We start from the raw sequence: 19,967 nt of genomic DNA on the forward strand, positions 1-19,967 counted from the left end.
AAAGCCTTGCCTTCTGAACAATCGAATCACATTTCAGAAGTGTTTTCTCTTAAAGTTGGACTTGCATACCTTACTCTCCTATCTACTCTCACTGCAGTCTAGCTTATCTCTATAAATGGTATTTCAGCCTGGCTCTCACTCGAAACCTAGCATTTCTGAGCACTTTTTCTTTGATGCCAATTTACTAAGGCCTTTCCAATCCACCACCAAAATATATCTTGTCTGCCCATTTTCTTTCATCTCTCAAACCTCCTAGAGCTCTTATAAAAATTAGATGAAGTTCCTGACCTGGGCATTCTAGGACTATGCCTGGGACCAGATTTCAGCCCCGCATGACGCGTGTGTCAGACTTGGTCCCAAGACTTTGTGTGGTGGCCGTGGATTATAGCATAAGCCATCCTGCACTGCTGTGATGGACTCTATTTGTTCAGGCCACCTCCTTGCCGGCCCCCACCACTCACTATACCATAAAGGTATTTACAATTTTTATTTGAAATTTTTCTTTGAAATTTCATGCATGTATACACATATCTATTTTTAAATCACCAATTTGATCATGTCATCCCCTATTTAAAAATCTTCAGATTTCCATTGCTATAACCCAGACACGTAATATAGACAAGATTCACATGATTTGCTCTTAACTTCCTCTTGATCCTTTCATCCACACATTGTTTTGTTCAAAATGTGCCAAGTGACCTCCACACTAAGGCTTTGCATGGAAAAGTCTTCACTGACTTAGTTTAGCCAATTTCTCCTTTTATCAGGTTCCAGTCTGTCACTTTTTTTTTTTTTTCTGGCTAGTTATCCCTTTATCTAAGAGCTAGAGAGATTGCCTGCTGGCACTCTCTTTAATCAAACCTCACACACACTTTGCAATTACATACTCACTAGTCATTAACACATCTCTACCTACAATATACTGTAAGCTCTACAGGGGAAGATGTCATGATTGGCTTTGTCGGTCGTCTTTCATTTATCCAAGTTTCTATTGGACAAGCGTATCGTAAGAATTCCGTATGCCAGCAACACAGTAGATGGTAGGCACATAGAAAATAGATGAGGTCCTTGTTCCCATGAGAAGTAGGCAACCTATAAACAAGCAAGGTGACAAACGATTGTAGGCTGTGATGCATGCAATTAAACGCACTGTGAGCTCTTCAAGGGCAAGGATTTCTCTGTGGCTCATTCTGGACACCATGTCTGCTGCTTAGGATAAAACTAACTGCTAAGCATAACTGATGAGTTTTACTTTGACCATGTAAAACCAAAACAGGTCTTCATAATGATGGTTTGTTTTGCTTGAAGAGTGATTCAGAGGCCCAGGCTCCTTTTCATCTGCTGTTCTATCTTTACTATGTGGCCACAGACAGAAAAAGAGAACAGAAGGTAGTTTCTGAAAGTTTTCATGTGTTTATGTTTGCTTTAATGAGCTGAGCGCATTGAGTACATCTAGCTGCAGGGGAGGCTAGAGAATGTTAATACAGCTATGAACTAAGGCAGAACAATAAACTGATTTGCTGACCAGAGAGCACTTTCAGTGGAGCCTGGCTCAATCCTGGCATTATGGAGCAAAGACAAATTAAAAATGGAGTGTGTCCCCCTAATGTATAACAGAGTGTACATTACGTTTGATGTAGGAGGAGAATGAATCCCTAATTCCCAAGAATCTAGTGTTTAAGATGAATGTAATGGATTCATGGATTTCTCAGGACAACCGCATTTTTAATCTGTCCGTTTTCATTGTACTCCTTCAGATTTTCCATTTTTAGGTTTTTTGGCTTCTCACGTGCCTCAAGTCTCGTTACTTTGCAGCGTTTTTATCTTTGGTTTTGGATGGCTGCATTAGGTTAAGCCCACAGATAAAGCAATCTAAGAAAAGGGACAGCAAAAGACGCATCCCAACGGGCACCCTATGTTGCAGGAGGCGCCATGCGACAGCTGGGAACTTAGAGATGTGACCCCAGATCGCCTTGTCTGCGTATGTTCACGGGATTCTTAACGTTTTCTTCCAGAAGCACTGCAGATCTGTGACTTCTCTGGCTTTAAAGCGGGCACAGCACGGTCACGAGTATCTGCCTGTACTTTGAGCTTTTCCATTCTCAAACTGGTTTTCATACCCTGAGCCGAATCTCAGGATTAATGGCACAGAACCCCAGGGCTCTCTGGAGTGCCTGAGTCAGAAGCACTCACCGTAACTTCGGGGTCAATCAGAAAAAGACGTGAAATCTAGGGCTCACTGATTTATCCTACGACACAGATTAAAAAGTAAAAGCATTCCTGTATCCTCGTCCATTGTTGTTTTGTTTTTTTTTTTTTCTTCAGCTCACGTTTTGCAAAAAGAGATCCTCCCTGAAGTAATCCAGGGGTCCGTCAAGGGTGGCAATTTCCTACACCTGGGAAGAAAATTTCGAGCCCGTGCGGCAGGCGGAAACCAGGTGCGTCCGAGGGTGTGACGAGAGAGTTCCCGTGGCTCCAGGACCGCGAGGGACTTTGCTCTCAGCGGCCGGCTCTCCAGAAAGTTGGAGAAGCCTGCGTCCTGGTAGCCGAGGGTCCTGCCTGCCCGACCCCGGGGGCGCGCGGTGCGCTCGCGTCCCGCATCCCAGCATCCCAGCATCCCGCGGGAGCCGAAGCCCCCCGGCGCCGCGCCGCAGGACGCCCGCCACGCCCCACGCTGCCCTGCGGGCGAACGCGGGAGGCGGCGAGTCCCCGCCGGGCCGCCGTAGAGTCGCGGCTCCGGCGGCCGCTCCTCCCGCGCCGCCCTCCGCCCCTTGCCTCCCCGGCGCCGCGGCAGCTCTGGGCTGGCACCAGCGCCGCCACCGCCGCCGCCGCTTCCTCTCTGCAGCCGTTCGGCCGCTGCGTGACGCGTCGTTTCCTCTCAACATGGCGTCCGGGGCAGGTCGGCGGTGATGGAGGCCGGTCGGCGGCTGCGGCGGGTGCTCGTCCCCACGGTAGCTAGGGCAGCCTCGCGCTCGCCGGGTGTGTGAGGCGCCGCGGATTAGGCCCTCGGCCCCCCTGGTGGGGGGAGGACGGCCTCCCGGGCCGGGCTCCGCCGCCACCGCCGCCGCCGCCGCCGGGCCGGAGCGACGAGGCAGGCGGGCGGCCGGGAAGCGACCCCCGGGCCGACAGGCGCCGAGGCCCGACGGGCGCGGCCCCCAAACGGCGGCCCCTGGAGCGTGGCGAGCCTCCCGACGCCCTCGCCGGCCGCCCCGCGTCGCCGGCCGCTTCCTGGTGGCGCCGCTGCCCTCCACGCCTCCTCGCCCCCGCCGCCACCTCCTCGCCTTTCTCCCTCCCCGCGCCCCTCCTCCGCCTCCCCTCCAGCCGCCGGGACCGCCGCCGCCTTCTTCTCCTCCGCGTCCATGTATGAGGGCAAGAAGACGAAGAACATGTTCCTGACCCGGGCCCTGGAGAAGATTTTGGCCGACAAGGAAGTGAAGAAGGCGCATCATTCCCAGCTGCGCAAAGCGTGCGAGGTGGCCCTAGGTGAGCCGGGAGGAGGCCGCGGGGCGCGGGGGAGGCGAGCCGCCCGAGGTGGGCTGGCTCGGCTCGGCTGGCGACTCGTTCTGGGGACCCGGGCAGTTCCCTGCCGCCCGGCTGGAGTTGACAGCAACTCGGCCGGAGGACGCGGGGCAGCGGCTGGGTGGAGGAGGAAGGGCAGCCAGCCGGGGGTCCCTGGGAACTCGAGCTGGTTAAGGATCGCGGGGCGCCTGGGGTTTGTTTGAGCGTTCCACCGGGCAGAAATGGGGGCTGGAGGATTGTTGGGCGTCCCTTGCGGTGCGGACCGAATGTCATCCTTTGTGATGGAGCAGAAGATGAGGCTGTTGTTTATTAGCTTAGAAATTGAGGTGGGGCCGATATGACAAGATTGGGTGTGTGTGGGGGGAGGGTTCCGATTGTAATTACAGTAACTTTATCCTTTGGCGTGGTACTTTGGGAAGAAAGGCTGAAGTTGTTCCCATGTTGACAGTTTCGTGAAAGGGGGTTGCAAGAGGCGCCTCGAGTTTGCCATCTCTCTTCCCCAGCTACAGGAAAAAGAGTAGTAAATGTAGCCTACTGGGCTGACCTGGAAGAACAAGACCAGAGGTTAAGGGGTGGCGGTGGCGGCGCCGGTGGCGGTGTGGAAATGGGGAAGGAAAGAACCTTTAGATAAACTGGCTTTAGGTAACAGGGAAAGGGGTGTGTGTGGAATGAGAGAAATGAAAAAGACAATGACACCCACCAGCCACATGTCTGGACAGTGGCAGCTGCTCTCAAGCCTCAATTGTGATTTATAGTTCAGACAGAAGAGATCTAGTGTAATGAAGCCAGAGCAGGGAAAATCCAAACAATACATACTACCGTTGTAGGCAGATAACGAATTGTTTGGCCATTGGTAGGTCTGGTGAATCCATCAATGAGGAAATTGTTAAGGGAGAAACCAGGACATTTCACACAGAGATGAAATTCGGGGTGCTTACCCTTTTGTTTTATAGTCCTGGACGAGAGCAGCTCATATTTGCAAGAAATGAAGTGGGTTTTGAAAACACATTTTTAAAAGGGGACAAACTATAACTTTATGCTAAAGTAAGGGGTCAAGACAGCTTAAAAACAACTTTGCATTTAAGGCTTGAATCTGTGGAATACTCCCATTTAACTTGTTGTATATGTAGCTTCCCCCTCTTTTTCGAATCCTTAAAATTGGTAATATGAAAAGTATCAAATGGATTTTTTAAACAGTACATTTTGTTGTTGTTTGTTTTTTAGTGTAGCAGTATAGTGGATGTTAGTTTTTCTGTCCCCATCATTGGGCATAAAGTTCTCATTTTGTTACTCTTGTAACTAAAAATAGTTTCCAGGTGAGGGAGGAGACTGGTGTATAGTTGCAAAAACTGCATTGATATTTGGGTCCTGCAAGGAATCATTAATTGGAATGATTTGAATGGTTTTAGGATTTTTAAAAGAGTTGCTTTCTGTATAGTTATCAGTAACTTGGCAGGGTAAAGAACATATGAAATTCAAATTAAATCTTTAGTATTTAAGAACTAAGATTTGCTGTATTAAAGTGTGTGTGTGTGTGTGTGTGTGTGTGTGCAATTTTTTTCTGTTTCTTTTGTGTGTGTGTGGGGTGGGGGTCATTGGGGTATGCATGCAGACAGGTTCCAAGTTGCCCAGGCTGGCCTAACATTCCTTTGTAGCTGAGGACAACTTGAACTTTATCAAACCACCTGTCTCTACCTATTGAATTCTGGGATTGCAGACACGTAATACCTCCATGCCATGTTTTAGAGGTGCAACACAGGCGATGGAACCTTTGATAGGCAAGCACTTTACCAATTTGAACTATATCCACAGCCCAGAATATATTTTCAAGATGTTAAAGCATAAAGGTTTTAAGTGTTGTTTATCTACTTTTTCCTTTCCTAAATTCTAACATAAACAACACAGGTTAGTGGAAGCTTGTTGGAATGAGAGTCTGGGATCCTGGGTTTAAGACCTACTTTCGTTACATTGCAGTATTACTGTACTTGGGCTTTCTCAGTAAAGTTAAGAGTGCTGAGCTCAGTGAATGCCCTCTTCTGTTAACTTGTGCATTTAGTATTCTTGCCACTCTTGATTGCCGTTTGGAAAGTCTATAACTTCCTTAACTGAATCCTTGGCATTTCTAGGCGTAGGACTTCTTGACTCTGTGTGCACCAACTGTGTCATGGTTCTTTAAATCAGATTTTGCCAGCTAATGAGCCCCAGAGTACCTTCTTTACAAGAAAAAAAAATTTTTTTTTTAAATACAAAAAGCATTTTCCAATTACATTTTGCCCTCTATAAAGTACTTTCAGTATGCAGTCTCATGGTATAGAATCCCTGATGGATTTTTTTTTTTCCAGTCATCTATCAGTACTAAGTTTGGGATAACCATTATATATCCCTGGCTGACTTGGAACTCTGTAGACCAGGCTACGCTTGAACTGTAGAACTTGTGGGAATCCTCCTGCCTGTGGCTCCTAGGTACTGGATTACTGGTGTGTGCTACCATCGCAGGTTGTGTGGTTCTTGTTAGTATGTATCATTCTCTTCTTCAGAGGTTATTGAGCACTTAACACAGAGCTGAAAGGAGATGCATAGTCAGCAAGAAAACGTAGGATACACCACACTTTGAACCTTTTTTTTGGAATTGTTTGAAAATAATTTTATTAGCATTTAAGTAGAATTCAGATTATTGGCATTTGTAATATTCATCTGTCTTTTATTATATTGACCAATTAAAATAAGATTTTTATAAATAATACTCATAAAATTATAGCTTATCAGGAATTCCTAATAATACTATATTTTAACTAAAAATAAAAGTTTTTGTAAACAGCCGATAGAGCCAGGTTCAGTGACTGATACCTGTAACTCCAGTGGTAGAGAGGATAGATTGCCATGAGTGGTTCTAGGCCCATTTGGTTGGGTTTCATAGCAAAACCCTTTTCTGCTCTCAAAGATACTACATAAAGGAACTTTTATTTTACATACGGCAATAAAAGGGTATATAATTATTTAAAGGGTATATAATTTAAAGGGTATATAATTATTTAAAGTTTATTTTAAATTTTCTAGCATGTTAGATTTTATTTTAAAAAATGATTTTTAAAAGGGCCTCTTCTTGTTAGATTGGTAGGAAGCCCTTAGGCCCAGGAACAGCTCCAGGTTGCCCTCTCTTGGTACCTGCCCTACTACAGTTCCGTGAAGTGAACATTGAAGGAGGGGTCCTCCGTTGCCCTCGCTTAGTGTGATCCATGCCTGCTCTTGAGACTCCTGCATTAAAAATAGTCTGGCCATCTGCTGGCAGATGAGACAACAGCTGAGCTATTTTTAGTTTCAAAGAATTTAGGATTGTTTCAGGATTGTGCTTGAAGGTGGCATTGTTTATCTTTGGGGAGGTGCAGTTGGGACATATTTCAGCCAGGCTTCTAGGTTCAGGACTTTATATGATGTTAGGCTGTAAGTAAATTAGTTCTGCTCTTAGATAGCTGTGAAAATAACCACAGATGTTAGAGTGAAAGTTCATGGTTAGAAACTGAGACTGATACAAAGTAAGAGAGAAGGTTTTTGTTTTGTTTTGTTATCTGTCTTTTGTTTTGTTTTTCGAAGCAGGGTTTCTCTGCATAGCCCTGGCTGTCCTGGACTCACTTTGTAGTCCAGGCTAGCCTTGAACTCGAGAACCGCCTGCCTCTGCCTCCCTGAGTGCTAGACCAAAGTCATGCGCCACCACCTCTGACTAAGAGAGAAGGTTTTAAGGAAGGAAGATATTTAGAGTCAGTGATAGGGCAGGGAAACTCCTACAGGTATGCAAAAGAATGATAAAGAAGAATCTTTTAGAAAAGTAAATTTATATTGTTCATCATATTGTGATGTGTGTGAGGTGATCCTTCTTAGCTTTCTTATCAGTCTGTTAGCCATAAATATAGTTTACCCCAGAAATACATACACTATTTATTTATTTATTTATTTATTTATTTATTTAGACAGGGTCTTACTAGGTCGATTTGATTGGCCTGGTATTAGCTGTGTAGACCAGACTAACCCAAATTGCAGCAGTCATCCTGCTTTGGCCATCTTAGTGGTGGGATAATAGGTGTGAGCCACCTTGAACTTGTCAGAAATAAGGATTTAATATCATGATGCAATTCTTACAGAATTTCTTTGAGTCTGCCTCACTAACCCACTTTCATGTCAGGTGGTAGTGTTATAAAAGAATATATGAGTGGAGGCTGAATTACTTTGTGCTTTTAGTCCTGGTTTTGTGTTATTTTCGCTTATCACCATTTATAAGCATGTGGCATCTCTAAATAACTGCACACATTCATTTGTGCCAGGATGTAGGTGTGCATGTTCATGTGTGGATTTGTCCATGTGTGCTTGCATATGTGGATGCTGTAGGCCAGTGTTGACTGTCCTTTATCATCCTCCACCTTGTGTTTTCAGACAGGGCCTCCCGCTCAACATAGAAGTTACCATCTCTGTAAGACTGGTAGGCAGAGTGAGCCCCTTCAGTCCCTGTCTACCCACCCCAGCCCTGGGTAAATCCATGCCATCGTGCATACCTGGCTTTATATGGGTGCTAGGAATCCAAAATCTGGGTTTGTGCTTGTGTAGTAAGTACTTTACTCAGTGAGCTGTCTTCTGCTCCCTAGCACATTCAAGATGCAATTTTAATCAGCTAGTAAATCTTCCTTGCTATCTAAAGTAAAAGACAGTGTTCAGTACCTGAGCCACAGCAGTTTATGAGTTGGTTAGAGACGAAGAATAAAGGGTTACCTAATTTATATTGGTCTTTACTTCCACATTTCAGGTTGGCTTTAAGGACCTGCAATTCAGAATGGCCATGAATAAGATGTGAAGCCCAAGCTTTAGAGAAACTGACCCAAAAATTTGAGTTGACAAAGTTCAGGTTACATATAACATACATACATACATACAGTCAACATATAATCTTATTTCTAGTTTGGAAATTTAAATACACATGAACAGTATTAAAATTCTGAAAATTTTTCTAAAGAAACCTGCTGAAAGCTGGGCAGTGTTGGCACAGGCCTTTAATCACTCAGGAGGCAGAGGCAGGTGGATCCTGATCCTGAGGAGTTCAAGGCCAACCTGGTCTACAGAGAGTTCCAGGACAGCCAAGGCTACACAGAAAAACCCAGTCTCAAAAAAAAAAAAAAAAAAAAAAAACCAAACCAACAAAAAACCTGCTGAATTTTATTTAGCTTTTCTAAATTTATTTGGCCTTTTTTTTTTCAGTCTCTTAATGTAGTTGATGCCTCAAGGACACACGTTCCTTAGGAATTTCTTTGAAACACTGTTGAAGAGAAAAGACAAAGTAGATAACACAATGACTAGAACTACTGCTGAGACAGTTCTTCTGAGTGGTCCTGTGTTTGTTCAGAGAAAACAGTGGTCATGTTTAAAATTACGCATCTGGAAGCAAGGCACGGGATGGAGGTGCATGCTTGTAACCCCAGAACTTGGGAGGTGGATGATCAAGGAGTTTAAGGCTGTCTCAAAAACAAATAGAGTTAGAAACAAACCAAAAACCAACAACAAGGACAGGGGTGGAAGCTCAGTTGATAAGACTGCTTGCCTAGCATGCAGGACTCCCTGAGTTCAGTCTTTACCATGAGTAAACCAGATGGGGTGTTACACACCTGTACTTGTAAGGACTGAGGAAGTGGAGACTGGAGCAGGAGGTCAGGGTCAGCCTGGGCTACAGGAGACCTAGTGTCAAAAAAAGTTTCTTGGGATGACCGAGGTTTGAAGACTGCTTTGATACCAACTTAATTTTTTTCTTTTTTTTCCCCTACCTTTTGGGGGGAGATACTACTAGATTGGCTCTCCTGATAACCTTTGTCTTATAGATAAAATTGTGAGTAAAAAATAGTTTGAGGAAGTGTTTGTCATGACATTCCTTATGTAATTGAGGAAAGATGACTGACAAAGAAAAATATACAAGTAAATTATTGCTATTTTAAGCAAAAATATTTTTATCTTATTCTTTAAATTTTGTTCATTTTTATTTATGTGTATGAGTATTTTGCCTGCATGTCTGTATGTGCCCCACTGTTACCCAAGGAAGTCAGGTGAAATCATCAGATTGCCTTCAACTGGAGTTATAGCCAGCTATCATGGTGCGTGTGGGTGATGAGAACCACACCTTGGTCCTCTGAAAAAGAGCTGCTAATGCTGTTAACTGCCGAGCCATCTCAGCCCCACAGCATACATTCTTTATGACTGTATGCTTATAGTCCTGGCTTTTTGAAGGTTGAAGGCATGGGATGATTTGAGCGCTGGGGTTTGAGACTGGGAAATATATAGCAAGACCTGGTCTCAAAAGTGAAAAGAAACCAGGTGTTCACTCTATTATTTGTGAGATTCTTCCTGTTTCGGGTAGTGCACCTGCACTGGGCTCATGTGAACTTGGTATGCCTTCATGAAAGTTAACATTTTAAAAGGATGAAGATTATTGGAACTACAAATTAGCATCATCATATTGTTATCTGAAGAAACATCTCAGAAGGGTAAAGGCACACAGGAGCTGATTCTCAGGACACTGGAGGGACTAATGATAGAGATTCAGTCTTCCAGGTAGAGACCTAATGAAATAATAATAGAGGAAAAAGCAAGATGTGTGCGTAATATGTTTCAGGTTGCAAAGAGACTTGTGGTGTTGGGGGAAAGAGGAAAGTGAGAAGAGAGCAGATTTGGGTTTTATCAGTGGGAAATTCAGATGACCTTGATCTCCAGATCTTCCCAAATACCACCTCCCTAGTGTGTGCTGCCATGTCTGGCCTCTGGAGAGTTTTGAATGGGGATGGGGAAAAAAAAACGCTCCAGGGAGATAAGTTGTTCCCCACCCTTGCTCTTTTGTGGGTTTTGTTTGTTTATTGAAACAGTCTCTACTGGACTGTCCTTGAATTTGTGATCCTCCTGCCTTAAGCCTCCCAAGTGCTAGGATTCCATAGGTGTGTCAGCAGGCTTGGCAGAGAAAGTGTGTCCTTGTGCGTGCGTGCGTGTGTGCGTGGTTTTGCTGTTTTTGTTTTATAGCAAACATCATTATGTTGCCTTAACCACTCTGGATATCTTGATATATAGCTGGGCTATCCTTGAACTCAGTCCTTACCCTCACCCCCATATGCACCCTTCAGCCAAGTGCTAAGATTACAGGCGTGCTGAATTATGTCAGGCTTTAATTTATTATTATTATTATTATTATTATTATTTTTAATGCTGGAGGTTGAGCCCAGGGCTTTGTGCCCACTAGGAAAGCTCGCTACCATTTAGCCACATTTCCAGCCTTGGGGGTGGGGGAAATATATCTGTTCAGTGTGTTTTGGTCATCTTCACCCCATCTGTCCTAGCTCACTGTTCTTCCCTTCCATCCCAACTTTGTGTACTGTTTTTGTTTTTTTCCCTACCCAAGTCCTCTTGTGTTGCCCATATATTCTTTGATATTTGGCTATCCACTGGAGCATAGTCAGCTTATCAGGTGCTGCGTACTGAAGGAAAGCTGGTCCTCCTCCCAGTTCACGTGTTGTATCCAGAAGATACTGATTGCTTTCATCTACTGCCTCTGGCTCTTAGTCTTTCTACCCCTTCAGGTCAGGAGGTGTATATAGTATAAGCCTTTTCCTGCTGAGCCACTTCCACTGCCTCTAGAATTTTTAAATCATAGAAATTGTTTAGAGGTTGGCCTGTGGGCATGTTTGTGGGTTATTATCTTGATTGCATTCATGAAAGAACCAGCCTAAAAGTGGGTTGCACTCTTCCTTGGGTTCGGGTCCTAGACTGCATATAAAGGGAAGTAAACTGAAGCAAAACATGGGTTCATGTGTGCTCTCTGTGCTCTTGACTAGGCTATACCCTGGAACTGGCAGTGAAATAAACCCTTCTCCCGTGGGTTGCTTTTGTCAGGGTATTTTATCATAGCAAAAAACAGAATCAAAATAGTAGCCTACACCTGAAACCTCAGCACCCTCTGAGGCTGCTTTGAGGTGAGGGCCAGACTAGGCTGAGCACTGAGTTGCAGGCCAGTCGGGACTGCAGAGTAAGACCTTGTTTCAAGACAGACAAAAACAAGCACTCCTGCCCTTCCTTCTACTGAGAATGATAGAAAACAAATTCAAATAGGAATTGTCAGTCTTCTTTCAATGAAAAAAAATTTTTTCTAAAGAGAATGAATCCTTTCTAGAATTGTGCATACATGATTCATTAAGGATCTTAATGTTAATCGCCTTGGATTTAGAGTGGGCACTATAATCTAGAGACTGTTAACCTGACAAGAAGAAGATAGGGCATAGAGGTACACAAAGCAAGAGAAGGCAATGTAAAAAGAGTTTGCAGTTATGCTGCCCCACGCTGAGAATAAACTTCTGTTGCTTATCACTAAACTTGATAATTCTTAGACAATTTTAGGAACTAGTGAAAGTTCTTCCTAAGCTTTCAGACCAAGTTGTTTTTGTTTTATTTTGTTTTTCTGGATTTTTAAGACAGGCTTTCTCTGTGTAGCCATGGCTGTCCTGGAACTAGCTCTGTAGACAGGTTGGTCTTGAACTCATAGAGATTTGCCTGCCTCTGCCTCCCTAGTGCTGGGATTGAGCATACTCCACCACCACCTGGCTTAAGTTGATTTCTTAATCTGAATTTTTATTTTTCATATAGAACAAATAAATATTAGTTATGTGATGGGCTCTTCTCTGATTGCCTCATGAATCTGGGAAGTAGTTTAGGTTTTGTAAAGATTAAGTAGAAAATCTGAGAGTTTATTGTAGATTAAATGGAAAAGAGTATGGAGCACAATTATTTAAGTTTGTATTCTCTCTGTTTTGTGTGGCAAATCTATGTAGATAGATAGATAGATAGTACTAAATTGGTCTAGATAGGCTGTATTATCTTTTCCTTCAGAAGAAAGTTTTAAACATTTTAGAAATAATTTCTATTATGCTATAGGAAAGTGTGGAGCTATAATTTTTATTTTAATTTTTAATCCAAATGTTACTTAATCAGCTGTTCACAGCCAGTTCCTATCCAGAATTTTCTAAGAAATGAGATAATAAAAACTTAAGTACCAGGGCTAGAGAGGTGTATCAGCAATTAAGAGCCCTGGCATCTCTTCCAGAAGATCTGGTTCAGTTCCCAGCACCCACTTGGCAGCTCACAGATGTCTGTAACTCCAATCCAGGGGATCTGATACCCTCACACAGACATACATGCAGGCAGAACACCAATACAAGGTATGAAGTGCCAAACTTAGTTTCATATTTTAGACAGAGGAGAATCTATTGGGCATTTGTTGGAGTCTGTTTATAATTTCAATAAAATTGACAATTCTTTTTTCACCTTTTCTGAGAGAGGAGGACTGTGATGTTGACAGACAGTTCCTACAAAGCTATTTTAAAAAGTAAAACTGAAGAAATACCACCAGCATGTTCTTAATGCGGGAACACCCAGTTAACTTTTTTCTTCTCTTGGTCTTTTCTCCTTCCTTCTCCCTTTTCCTTTCTTTGATTTTACAGTGCTGGGGTCAAAAACAGAGTCTCATGCCTATCAGGCAAGAGACTGAGCTGCACTCCAGTCACTGTTAGTAAATAAAATTAAAAAAAAAAAATGAGGCTGGGAAGATGGTTCACTTGGTAATGTGCTTGCCTTGCAAGCAATAAAGACTTGTATTTAATCTCAACAGTTTGTGTAAAAATCCCAGTATTGTAGTATACTCTTGGAATCCCAGCACTGGGGAAGCAGGATGAGGCTCATGGGCTTGCCAGCTTAGTTTAATCTGTGAGTTCCAGGTCCTATTGTGAGCCCTGTTGCAAGAAATAAAGTGAATGGCCACCAAGAAACAATATTCATGGATAACTTTTAGTCTTCACACACATGCTTGGGCACAACTTTATTGAAGTATAATTTACATACTGTAAATATTACCTACTAAGTATGTTTACTTTGTTGTGTAGTCACCATGATCCAGTTTCAGGATGTTTCTACCAGCCCAGTAAGATCCCAGTGCTATTCCCAGTTAATCTTGTTGCTTCTCTCAATTCTTCTGTCTCCTAACCCTAATGTTTTATCTCTACAAGTGTACTTTCTGAGCATTTTGTACAGATAGTGCACATTGATGAGGTTTTGTGTCTTTCACTCAGTATGCTCTTGAAGTATGTCCTGATGTTTCATCTCTGCTAAGTGTAGTGGCACACACCTGTAATCTTTCAGGAAGGTGACCAAGTTGCAGGCAAGCCTGGGTATATAGCTCATCTCTCAAATACCAACAACAACAAAATACAAACCTCAGTTTTATATTAATGATAGGAAAATACAGGTTTTTTCTTTTAAATACTTGGGGTCCAAAGTTCTCTAGACTTAAGAGTTTTTCAGATTTTGGAATGTTTGCATAGACTCTAATGGACAGGGTAAGTGCTCTAAAGTCTGGGGCCTGCCTTTTTTTGTGCAGCATGTTGTGCTGTGCCCTCAGAGGCCAGAAGAGGGCATCACATCTCCTGGAACTGCAGTTACAGATGGTTGTAAGCCACAATAAGGATGCTGGGACTAGGACCCTCCACAAGACCAGCAAATGTTACTAACCATTGGCACATCTCTCCAGCCCCCAGAAATATATTCTTTTAGAAAAATTACACAGATTTCTAAGGCAGTCATAGAAATAACAGCTAACACTGTTTAGTGTATGCTGGTTCTACGGCAATTAAATGCTTACTGGCTTTATCTTCTTTAGTCTTCAGAACTCTCCTGAATGCATAGGTAGTTCAGCTAGTTTCATTTTGTAGACAAAGTAACTGAGTTTGGAGTTTGTATTTAGCCAGGTTGGAATGTGGCTCTGCGTTGTCTTAGGGTTTGTATAGTCCTTACTTTCTGACCTAGAGTGGCAGTCCAGACCTGTAATGTTAAGCACTGCATTGTATGTGGGTAAGAGACAAGTTTCAAAAAGAGAAAGAAAGGGACTGTCAGGAAAAGAAAAAGGTTAGGCATTTTGCATGTCTGTACAGATGCATGTCTGCAGTCTTAGCACTTGATGTAACAGGTGTGGACAGGGGCATCAGGTGTTCAAGGTTGTCCTTAACTACATAATGAATGAGGGAGCCTGAGCTACTTGAAGACCTGCCTCAATAAACAAACCAGTTGTTACCAACCAAATAAATGAATGAGAATTCTGGAACTTTACTTCATAGGTAGAGCACATACCTAGGATGTGTGAAGCTCTGGTTTCAATCCCTAATATTAAGAAAGGGAATTTTAAAGTGGGAGAAAAAGGATCAAACAGGTAAACATATGTAAATGTGTATAACATCAGTAGTTAATATACATTTATGTAGGACATCAATACTGCTCTGTACATTCTCGGTGAATCTTCATAGTATTTATTTTCTCTGTGTTTGTGGCAGAGTAAATCCATCACAGAGATGGGGTTTTAATTCTGTATTCCACTTAAGAAAGCAGAGCAGACATTCTTCCATATTCACAAAAAGTTTTGATAATGCATTTGGAAATTTGAAGAGTCGTTTAAGTTCTCAAGGATACTACACAATAGACTGGCTTTTATTGTGTAGTCCTATTGTGTGTGTTTGCGCGTGCGTGCTTGACAGAGAAAGAAATAGAGACTCTGTGAGTTTAATTAGAGTTGCATGTACATAGGTTAGGAATTATTCACAGGCACGTGGATAACTAACAGCAACACCACAAAAAAAAAATGTTTTTACCACCTGTCCATAGCGGCCATTAACCGCCAGGAGCCCCTCAGGAGTGCTGAAGCCAGATGAGGTTTTCCCTTATCCATGATGGAATGCTGATATAACATGCTTGTGTGGGTCATGTGCAAGTAACCACAGCTGTTAGGTGGCGTGGTTGAAAGCAACAGCTATGTCATAGTTGGAGAGATGGTACTGCACAACACTCTTCCTCCATAGTCTTTGAACCCTCTTCTGCCTTGTTCTCTGAGCCCTGGATCATTTAGGGCTTACTTTGAGCATGCTGGCCAGTTACGAGTGTGCAGTAACTGCTGTCCTCTACCAAAAGAAGTTCTGTCACCAAAGCAGAGAGCAACACTATTCTATGAGCATAAACCAAAATATTTAGAAAGCAGTATTATGAGTACATTTTCTCTTAGCCAGATGCAACAGTAGCTTCTCTGCCTATCCAGCCTGACCCAGCAAGTCTGATTTTTTTTTATTAGACTTACAGTATCTGGCATGAGTTTGGCCTGTGTAGCAGGCTTCAAATCAAATCAGAAGGTAATTGGTTACCCTCATAGCAGTCATACCACAATATCTGTGAAGCTACATCTGTAGCTTTAACTCCTTCACCTCTTTTGTGTACCACAAAAGGTACTCCCACCCTTTTTCAAATTCATGTTCTCTTTATTTGTGTGTGTAGAGAGAGAGAGAGCATATATACATAGGACATATACATACAGACCTATGTATAGTATAGGCATATGTTTTAGGTAGGTAGTTAATAATATTCTTTATGGCTTCTTCAGACAGCCTTATAGTTATTTTACTTTCCTTTTTCCCTTGTGTATTTCTATTTCTTCAATTCTTTTGATGTGTTTTTTTTAACCGTGTCTGTTGTTTGAAGAGCAATTGAATTCCTTTTTTTTTTAATATTTTTTTTTATTTTTTTTATCAGTTACATTTTATTAACTCTGTATCCCAGCCGTGTCCCGATCCCTCATTCCCTCCCAGCCCCTCCCTCCCTCCCTCATCTCCACCGTGCCCCTTTCCAAGTCCACTGATGGGGGGACCTCCTCCCCATTCATCTGATCCTGTTTTATCAGGTTTGAATTCCTTTTAAAGTAACCCTGGTAGTGATTTTTCTTCTGTTATCATCTTACAAAGTTAATTTTTTTATTAACTTTTTAAAATGGTTTATTTATTTTTATCTTTATGTGTATTGGTGTTTTGCCAGCATGTATGTCTGTGAGAGGGTATTGGATCTCCTGGAGTTGGAGTTACAGACATTGGTAAGCTCTCATGTGGTTTCTGGGAACTTTCTCAGGACCTCTAGAAGAGCAGCCAGTGCTTTTAACTGCTGAGCCATCTCTCCAGCCCATAGGCTCTTAAATATAGGATTTATTTTTCTACTGCAAACAATATGTAGATCTGGAAATATGCCACTGACCTAAATGTTAGCCTTTATGGTGTCTCATGACAATTGCTGCCATTCAAATAATTCATTGGTATACAGGGTGCCATTTTTCTGTACCTGTTTTCACTATTTTTTTTCCCCTCTTTGCTTCTCTAAAATTTAATTATGATGTACTTTGACATGTATTTCCTTGGATATATTATTCTTGTTTCCTCAGGTTTAAAATACGTAGTTTTGTATAGAGTAGTACATTTTGTGTTTGTAGTTACAAAGCCTTATTAGTTAGGAAGTCAGTTTTGTAGCTAATAACTAGTATTATAGCTTATAAAAGAATACAACATGAGCATATATTCCCTTTGATAAAAGGAATAATTTATTTATTTATTTATTTTTACATAGAAGGTATGTTCTGGAATCCAAAATGACACTTTTCTTCCTATGACTTCCTGCAAAATAATTTTGAGAACTGTTGATTAAAATCATTCGTGTTTTATTTTGTTTGAAGAGGGCAAATTAGCAGCATCTCTGGATTTGAGACTGATGCTGATAAGCAACAAGGTGGGATTTTTTTTTCCACCTTCAAATTACTTAGTTTTCATAGCTTTTTTTTCAATTAAATTGATCACAAACTTGTGTTTCTAAGCAGTTAAGGTCTCAATAAATTAAAAATGGCCTTAGAACCACTCAGCATCAGCCTCTGTCTGAAGTTAGATGTAGTGCCAAAGGAGAGTTGACTCAGTTAAAGGCACTGACTACTCTTCCAGAGACCCCAGTTTAATTCCCGTCACCCACAGGGCAGCTCACAGCAGTCTGTGACTCCAGTATCTTACATCCTCATGCAGACATACATGCAGGCAAAATACCAATGTGTGTAAAATAAATACATAAATAATTAATTTTTTAAAAATGAGCCAAAATAGAAAAGGGCGAGAAACACAGAAGAGAACAATTTTAATTTTGTTTCTGTCTTGTGGTTCTCTGTGCATGGTAACATTATTGAATGTCTGTGCACTGTGTGGCTGACAGAGCCAGGAGCTAGGAGTGCGAGAAGATACTTAGTCACGACTAAGTTATAGTCCTCTTCTCTAAGTGAAATGTTGAACATTTGTAAAAATCAAATCCTGCCTCTTCCACATTTTGGTACCACTATTCTACCCATTCCTATGAGTATGACATTTTTAGACTCCACGTGCAAACGATCACCTGGTATTCATCTTTCTATGCCTGTTCTCTTTCTGTTAAGCATTGTGAAACTTTATTAAGTTGTGTCTTTAAAGAGTTGCTGGTAATAGTTTTATGCTGCCCCTTCTTTATTCCTACCATTGGTAAAATGGAAAAGCTTTGATCCTCAGAGAACTAGACTGAAATCCTGAATATCAAATGCCTGGCACATAACAGAATATGAGTAAATTGTGTGTATTGTATGAATCAGTACTATAGCAAAGTAATTTCAGCAAGTTACTTTATACTTAATATAGTGCTTAGCGATAGAAGGTAGTCAGTAAATAGTATTAAATTTAAAGGTGTTGCATTAACTTTTTCTGAGGAGAGATTGAACATCTATTTACCCCGATGACAATCGAAAGAAATGATTCTACTCAAGTCTAGTTTGCTGAAGCAATTAGCCTCCTTGGAGATACTTACAGGAGCATGGGACAGGATGTGTCATGAAACTAGAAGGCACACGATGAGAAGGAAAGAAAGGATCTTAAAGTAGAGGGGGAAAATAATGGAATATATGTAGCTTGAAAACATAAGAGAAGCTTTTCTGTGGGAGGAAGAGAACCAGCAAGAAGGTGAAATAGTGAAAGCAGGTACAGAAAAATGGCACAAGGGAAGGGTGATAAGGGAGGAAAAGAAAGTAGCATGAAAATGCCATAATATTACCTTGCATGCTAAATAGATTATTTTTAATAATTAGGCATGCTTGTTTTGTAGTTTTTTTTTTAACTATAGTCCTAACTAGAAAAATTAGTTACTGTCAACACATATAAGTATTTTTAAAAAAGTTATAATTTTGTTCAGGTAATCTTCCTAAGATGCACAGAGTGATCTATGACATGCACGCACACACACACATGCACACAGACACATATATAAATGTCCGCAGAGAGAGAGCGCGCGCAAGAGAGCAAGAGAGCACATGTACCTTCCTTATATATTGTGGTTACAATATTTTGTTCCCAATTAATGTAGTTACTAGGGGGGAAGAGGAATGCTTTGGTAATTCAAATTCTGTGGTTGTTGATGCACAGTCTTTGTGGTCTGTTATTTTTATACTTAGGTGAAATAAAATTTGAGAACCCGATTTTCTTTTGAATTTGCCTCTTTGCTGTTTTGTTTTTAATGTTCCCAGGTGAGCTTATGAAGAGTGTAATCAAATTAACTAGTAAACTGCTTTCAGTCCTCCTGTGTTAACATATGCTTCTCTTTTTCCCCCTTCACCAGAGGAAATAAAAGTTGAAACTGAGAAACAAAGGTTTGTATTTCTTTTCTTTTATAAAATTAATTTGCATACTTGTCAGTCTTGGCCAAATAGTAATACAGTCATATTTTTAGCCTTACAGATTTTCTTTATCTTTGTAATAAAATAAAAATAGTTCCTAAGAAACAACTTTATATAAATTAGATATTTCTGAAACACCATGAGCTATATTTTAACTTCCTTTTTTGAAGAGTTTAATGTATATTTAGAAAAATTACTAGATTTCTTTGACTGTTTTAACTTATTTAGAAAAGAATGGAAATAATTCAGAAGTAAAGGCATGTAGAAAACCCTTGGCTGCTTAATGAAATATTTATATAGTAGATCTATATACTATATTTATATAGTAGATCTGTTCTTTAGAAAAGAACAGAAATCCCATTTTGTGTCTGGCATCTGTGGTCACTGCTGTTTATTCTGAGGCAGATCACTGACCTTTCTTGGCTTTGTTTTCCTTGTGAAATAAAGGAATATAGAAAAGTTATTGATACGGTTTCTTTTATGACTTTTTTTCTCCATGAATTTGTCATCATTAAATAAATGTGGTATTCTATTTAAACTCTTTTTCATTTAGTCCTCCTCATGGAGAAGCAAAAGCTGGATCAAGCACCCTTCCACCAGTGAAATCTAAGACAAATTTTATTGAAGCGGACAAGTACTTCTTGCCCTTTGAGTTGGCATGCCAGTCGAAATGTCCCCGCATAGTTAGTACATCTCTGGATTGTTTGCAGGTGCGTATAGAACGATATCGAAAGTTGTCTGTTTTCAGTGTATTTTTATACCACTCACAGTTGGTGATTTAGACATATCCATGAAAGCTTTGAATACTCTTCTTGAGGTAAGAAACAAAATAGTCATTTATATTTTAGGTAAA

The 19,967-nt window shown here is 41.4% G+C and overlaps 1 protein-coding gene across 2 annotated transcripts in view; it reads left to right on the forward strand.

Moving 5' to 3' along the window:
* Positions 1–2,901: 2,901 nt before the first annotated feature.
* The window catches only part of Arfgef1 (ADP ribosylation factor guanine nucleotide exchange factor 1), a 97,522-nt gene continuing 80,456 nt past the window's right edge, over positions 2,902–19,967 (forward strand). For both annotated transcript variants that reach the window (XM_021644436.2, XM_021644437.2), the window contains exons 1-3: positions 2,902–3,483; positions 19,057–19,087; positions 19,668–19,824. In XM_021644436.2, coding sequence (XP_021500111.1) covers positions 3,360–3,483; positions 19,057–19,087; positions 19,668–19,824 — 312 coding nt within the window. In that variant the 5' untranslated portion in view covers positions 2,902–3,359. The remainder of the gene's footprint in view (positions 3,484–19,056; positions 19,088–19,667; positions 19,825–19,967) is intronic.

This window comes from Meriones unguiculatus, chromosome 6 (assembly GCF_030254825.1).
Source record: "Meriones unguiculatus strain TT.TT164.6M chromosome 6, Bangor_MerUng_6.1, whole genome shotgun sequence".
NCBI classification, from domain to species: Eukaryota; Metazoa; Chordata; class Mammalia; order Rodentia; family Muridae; genus Meriones; species Meriones unguiculatus.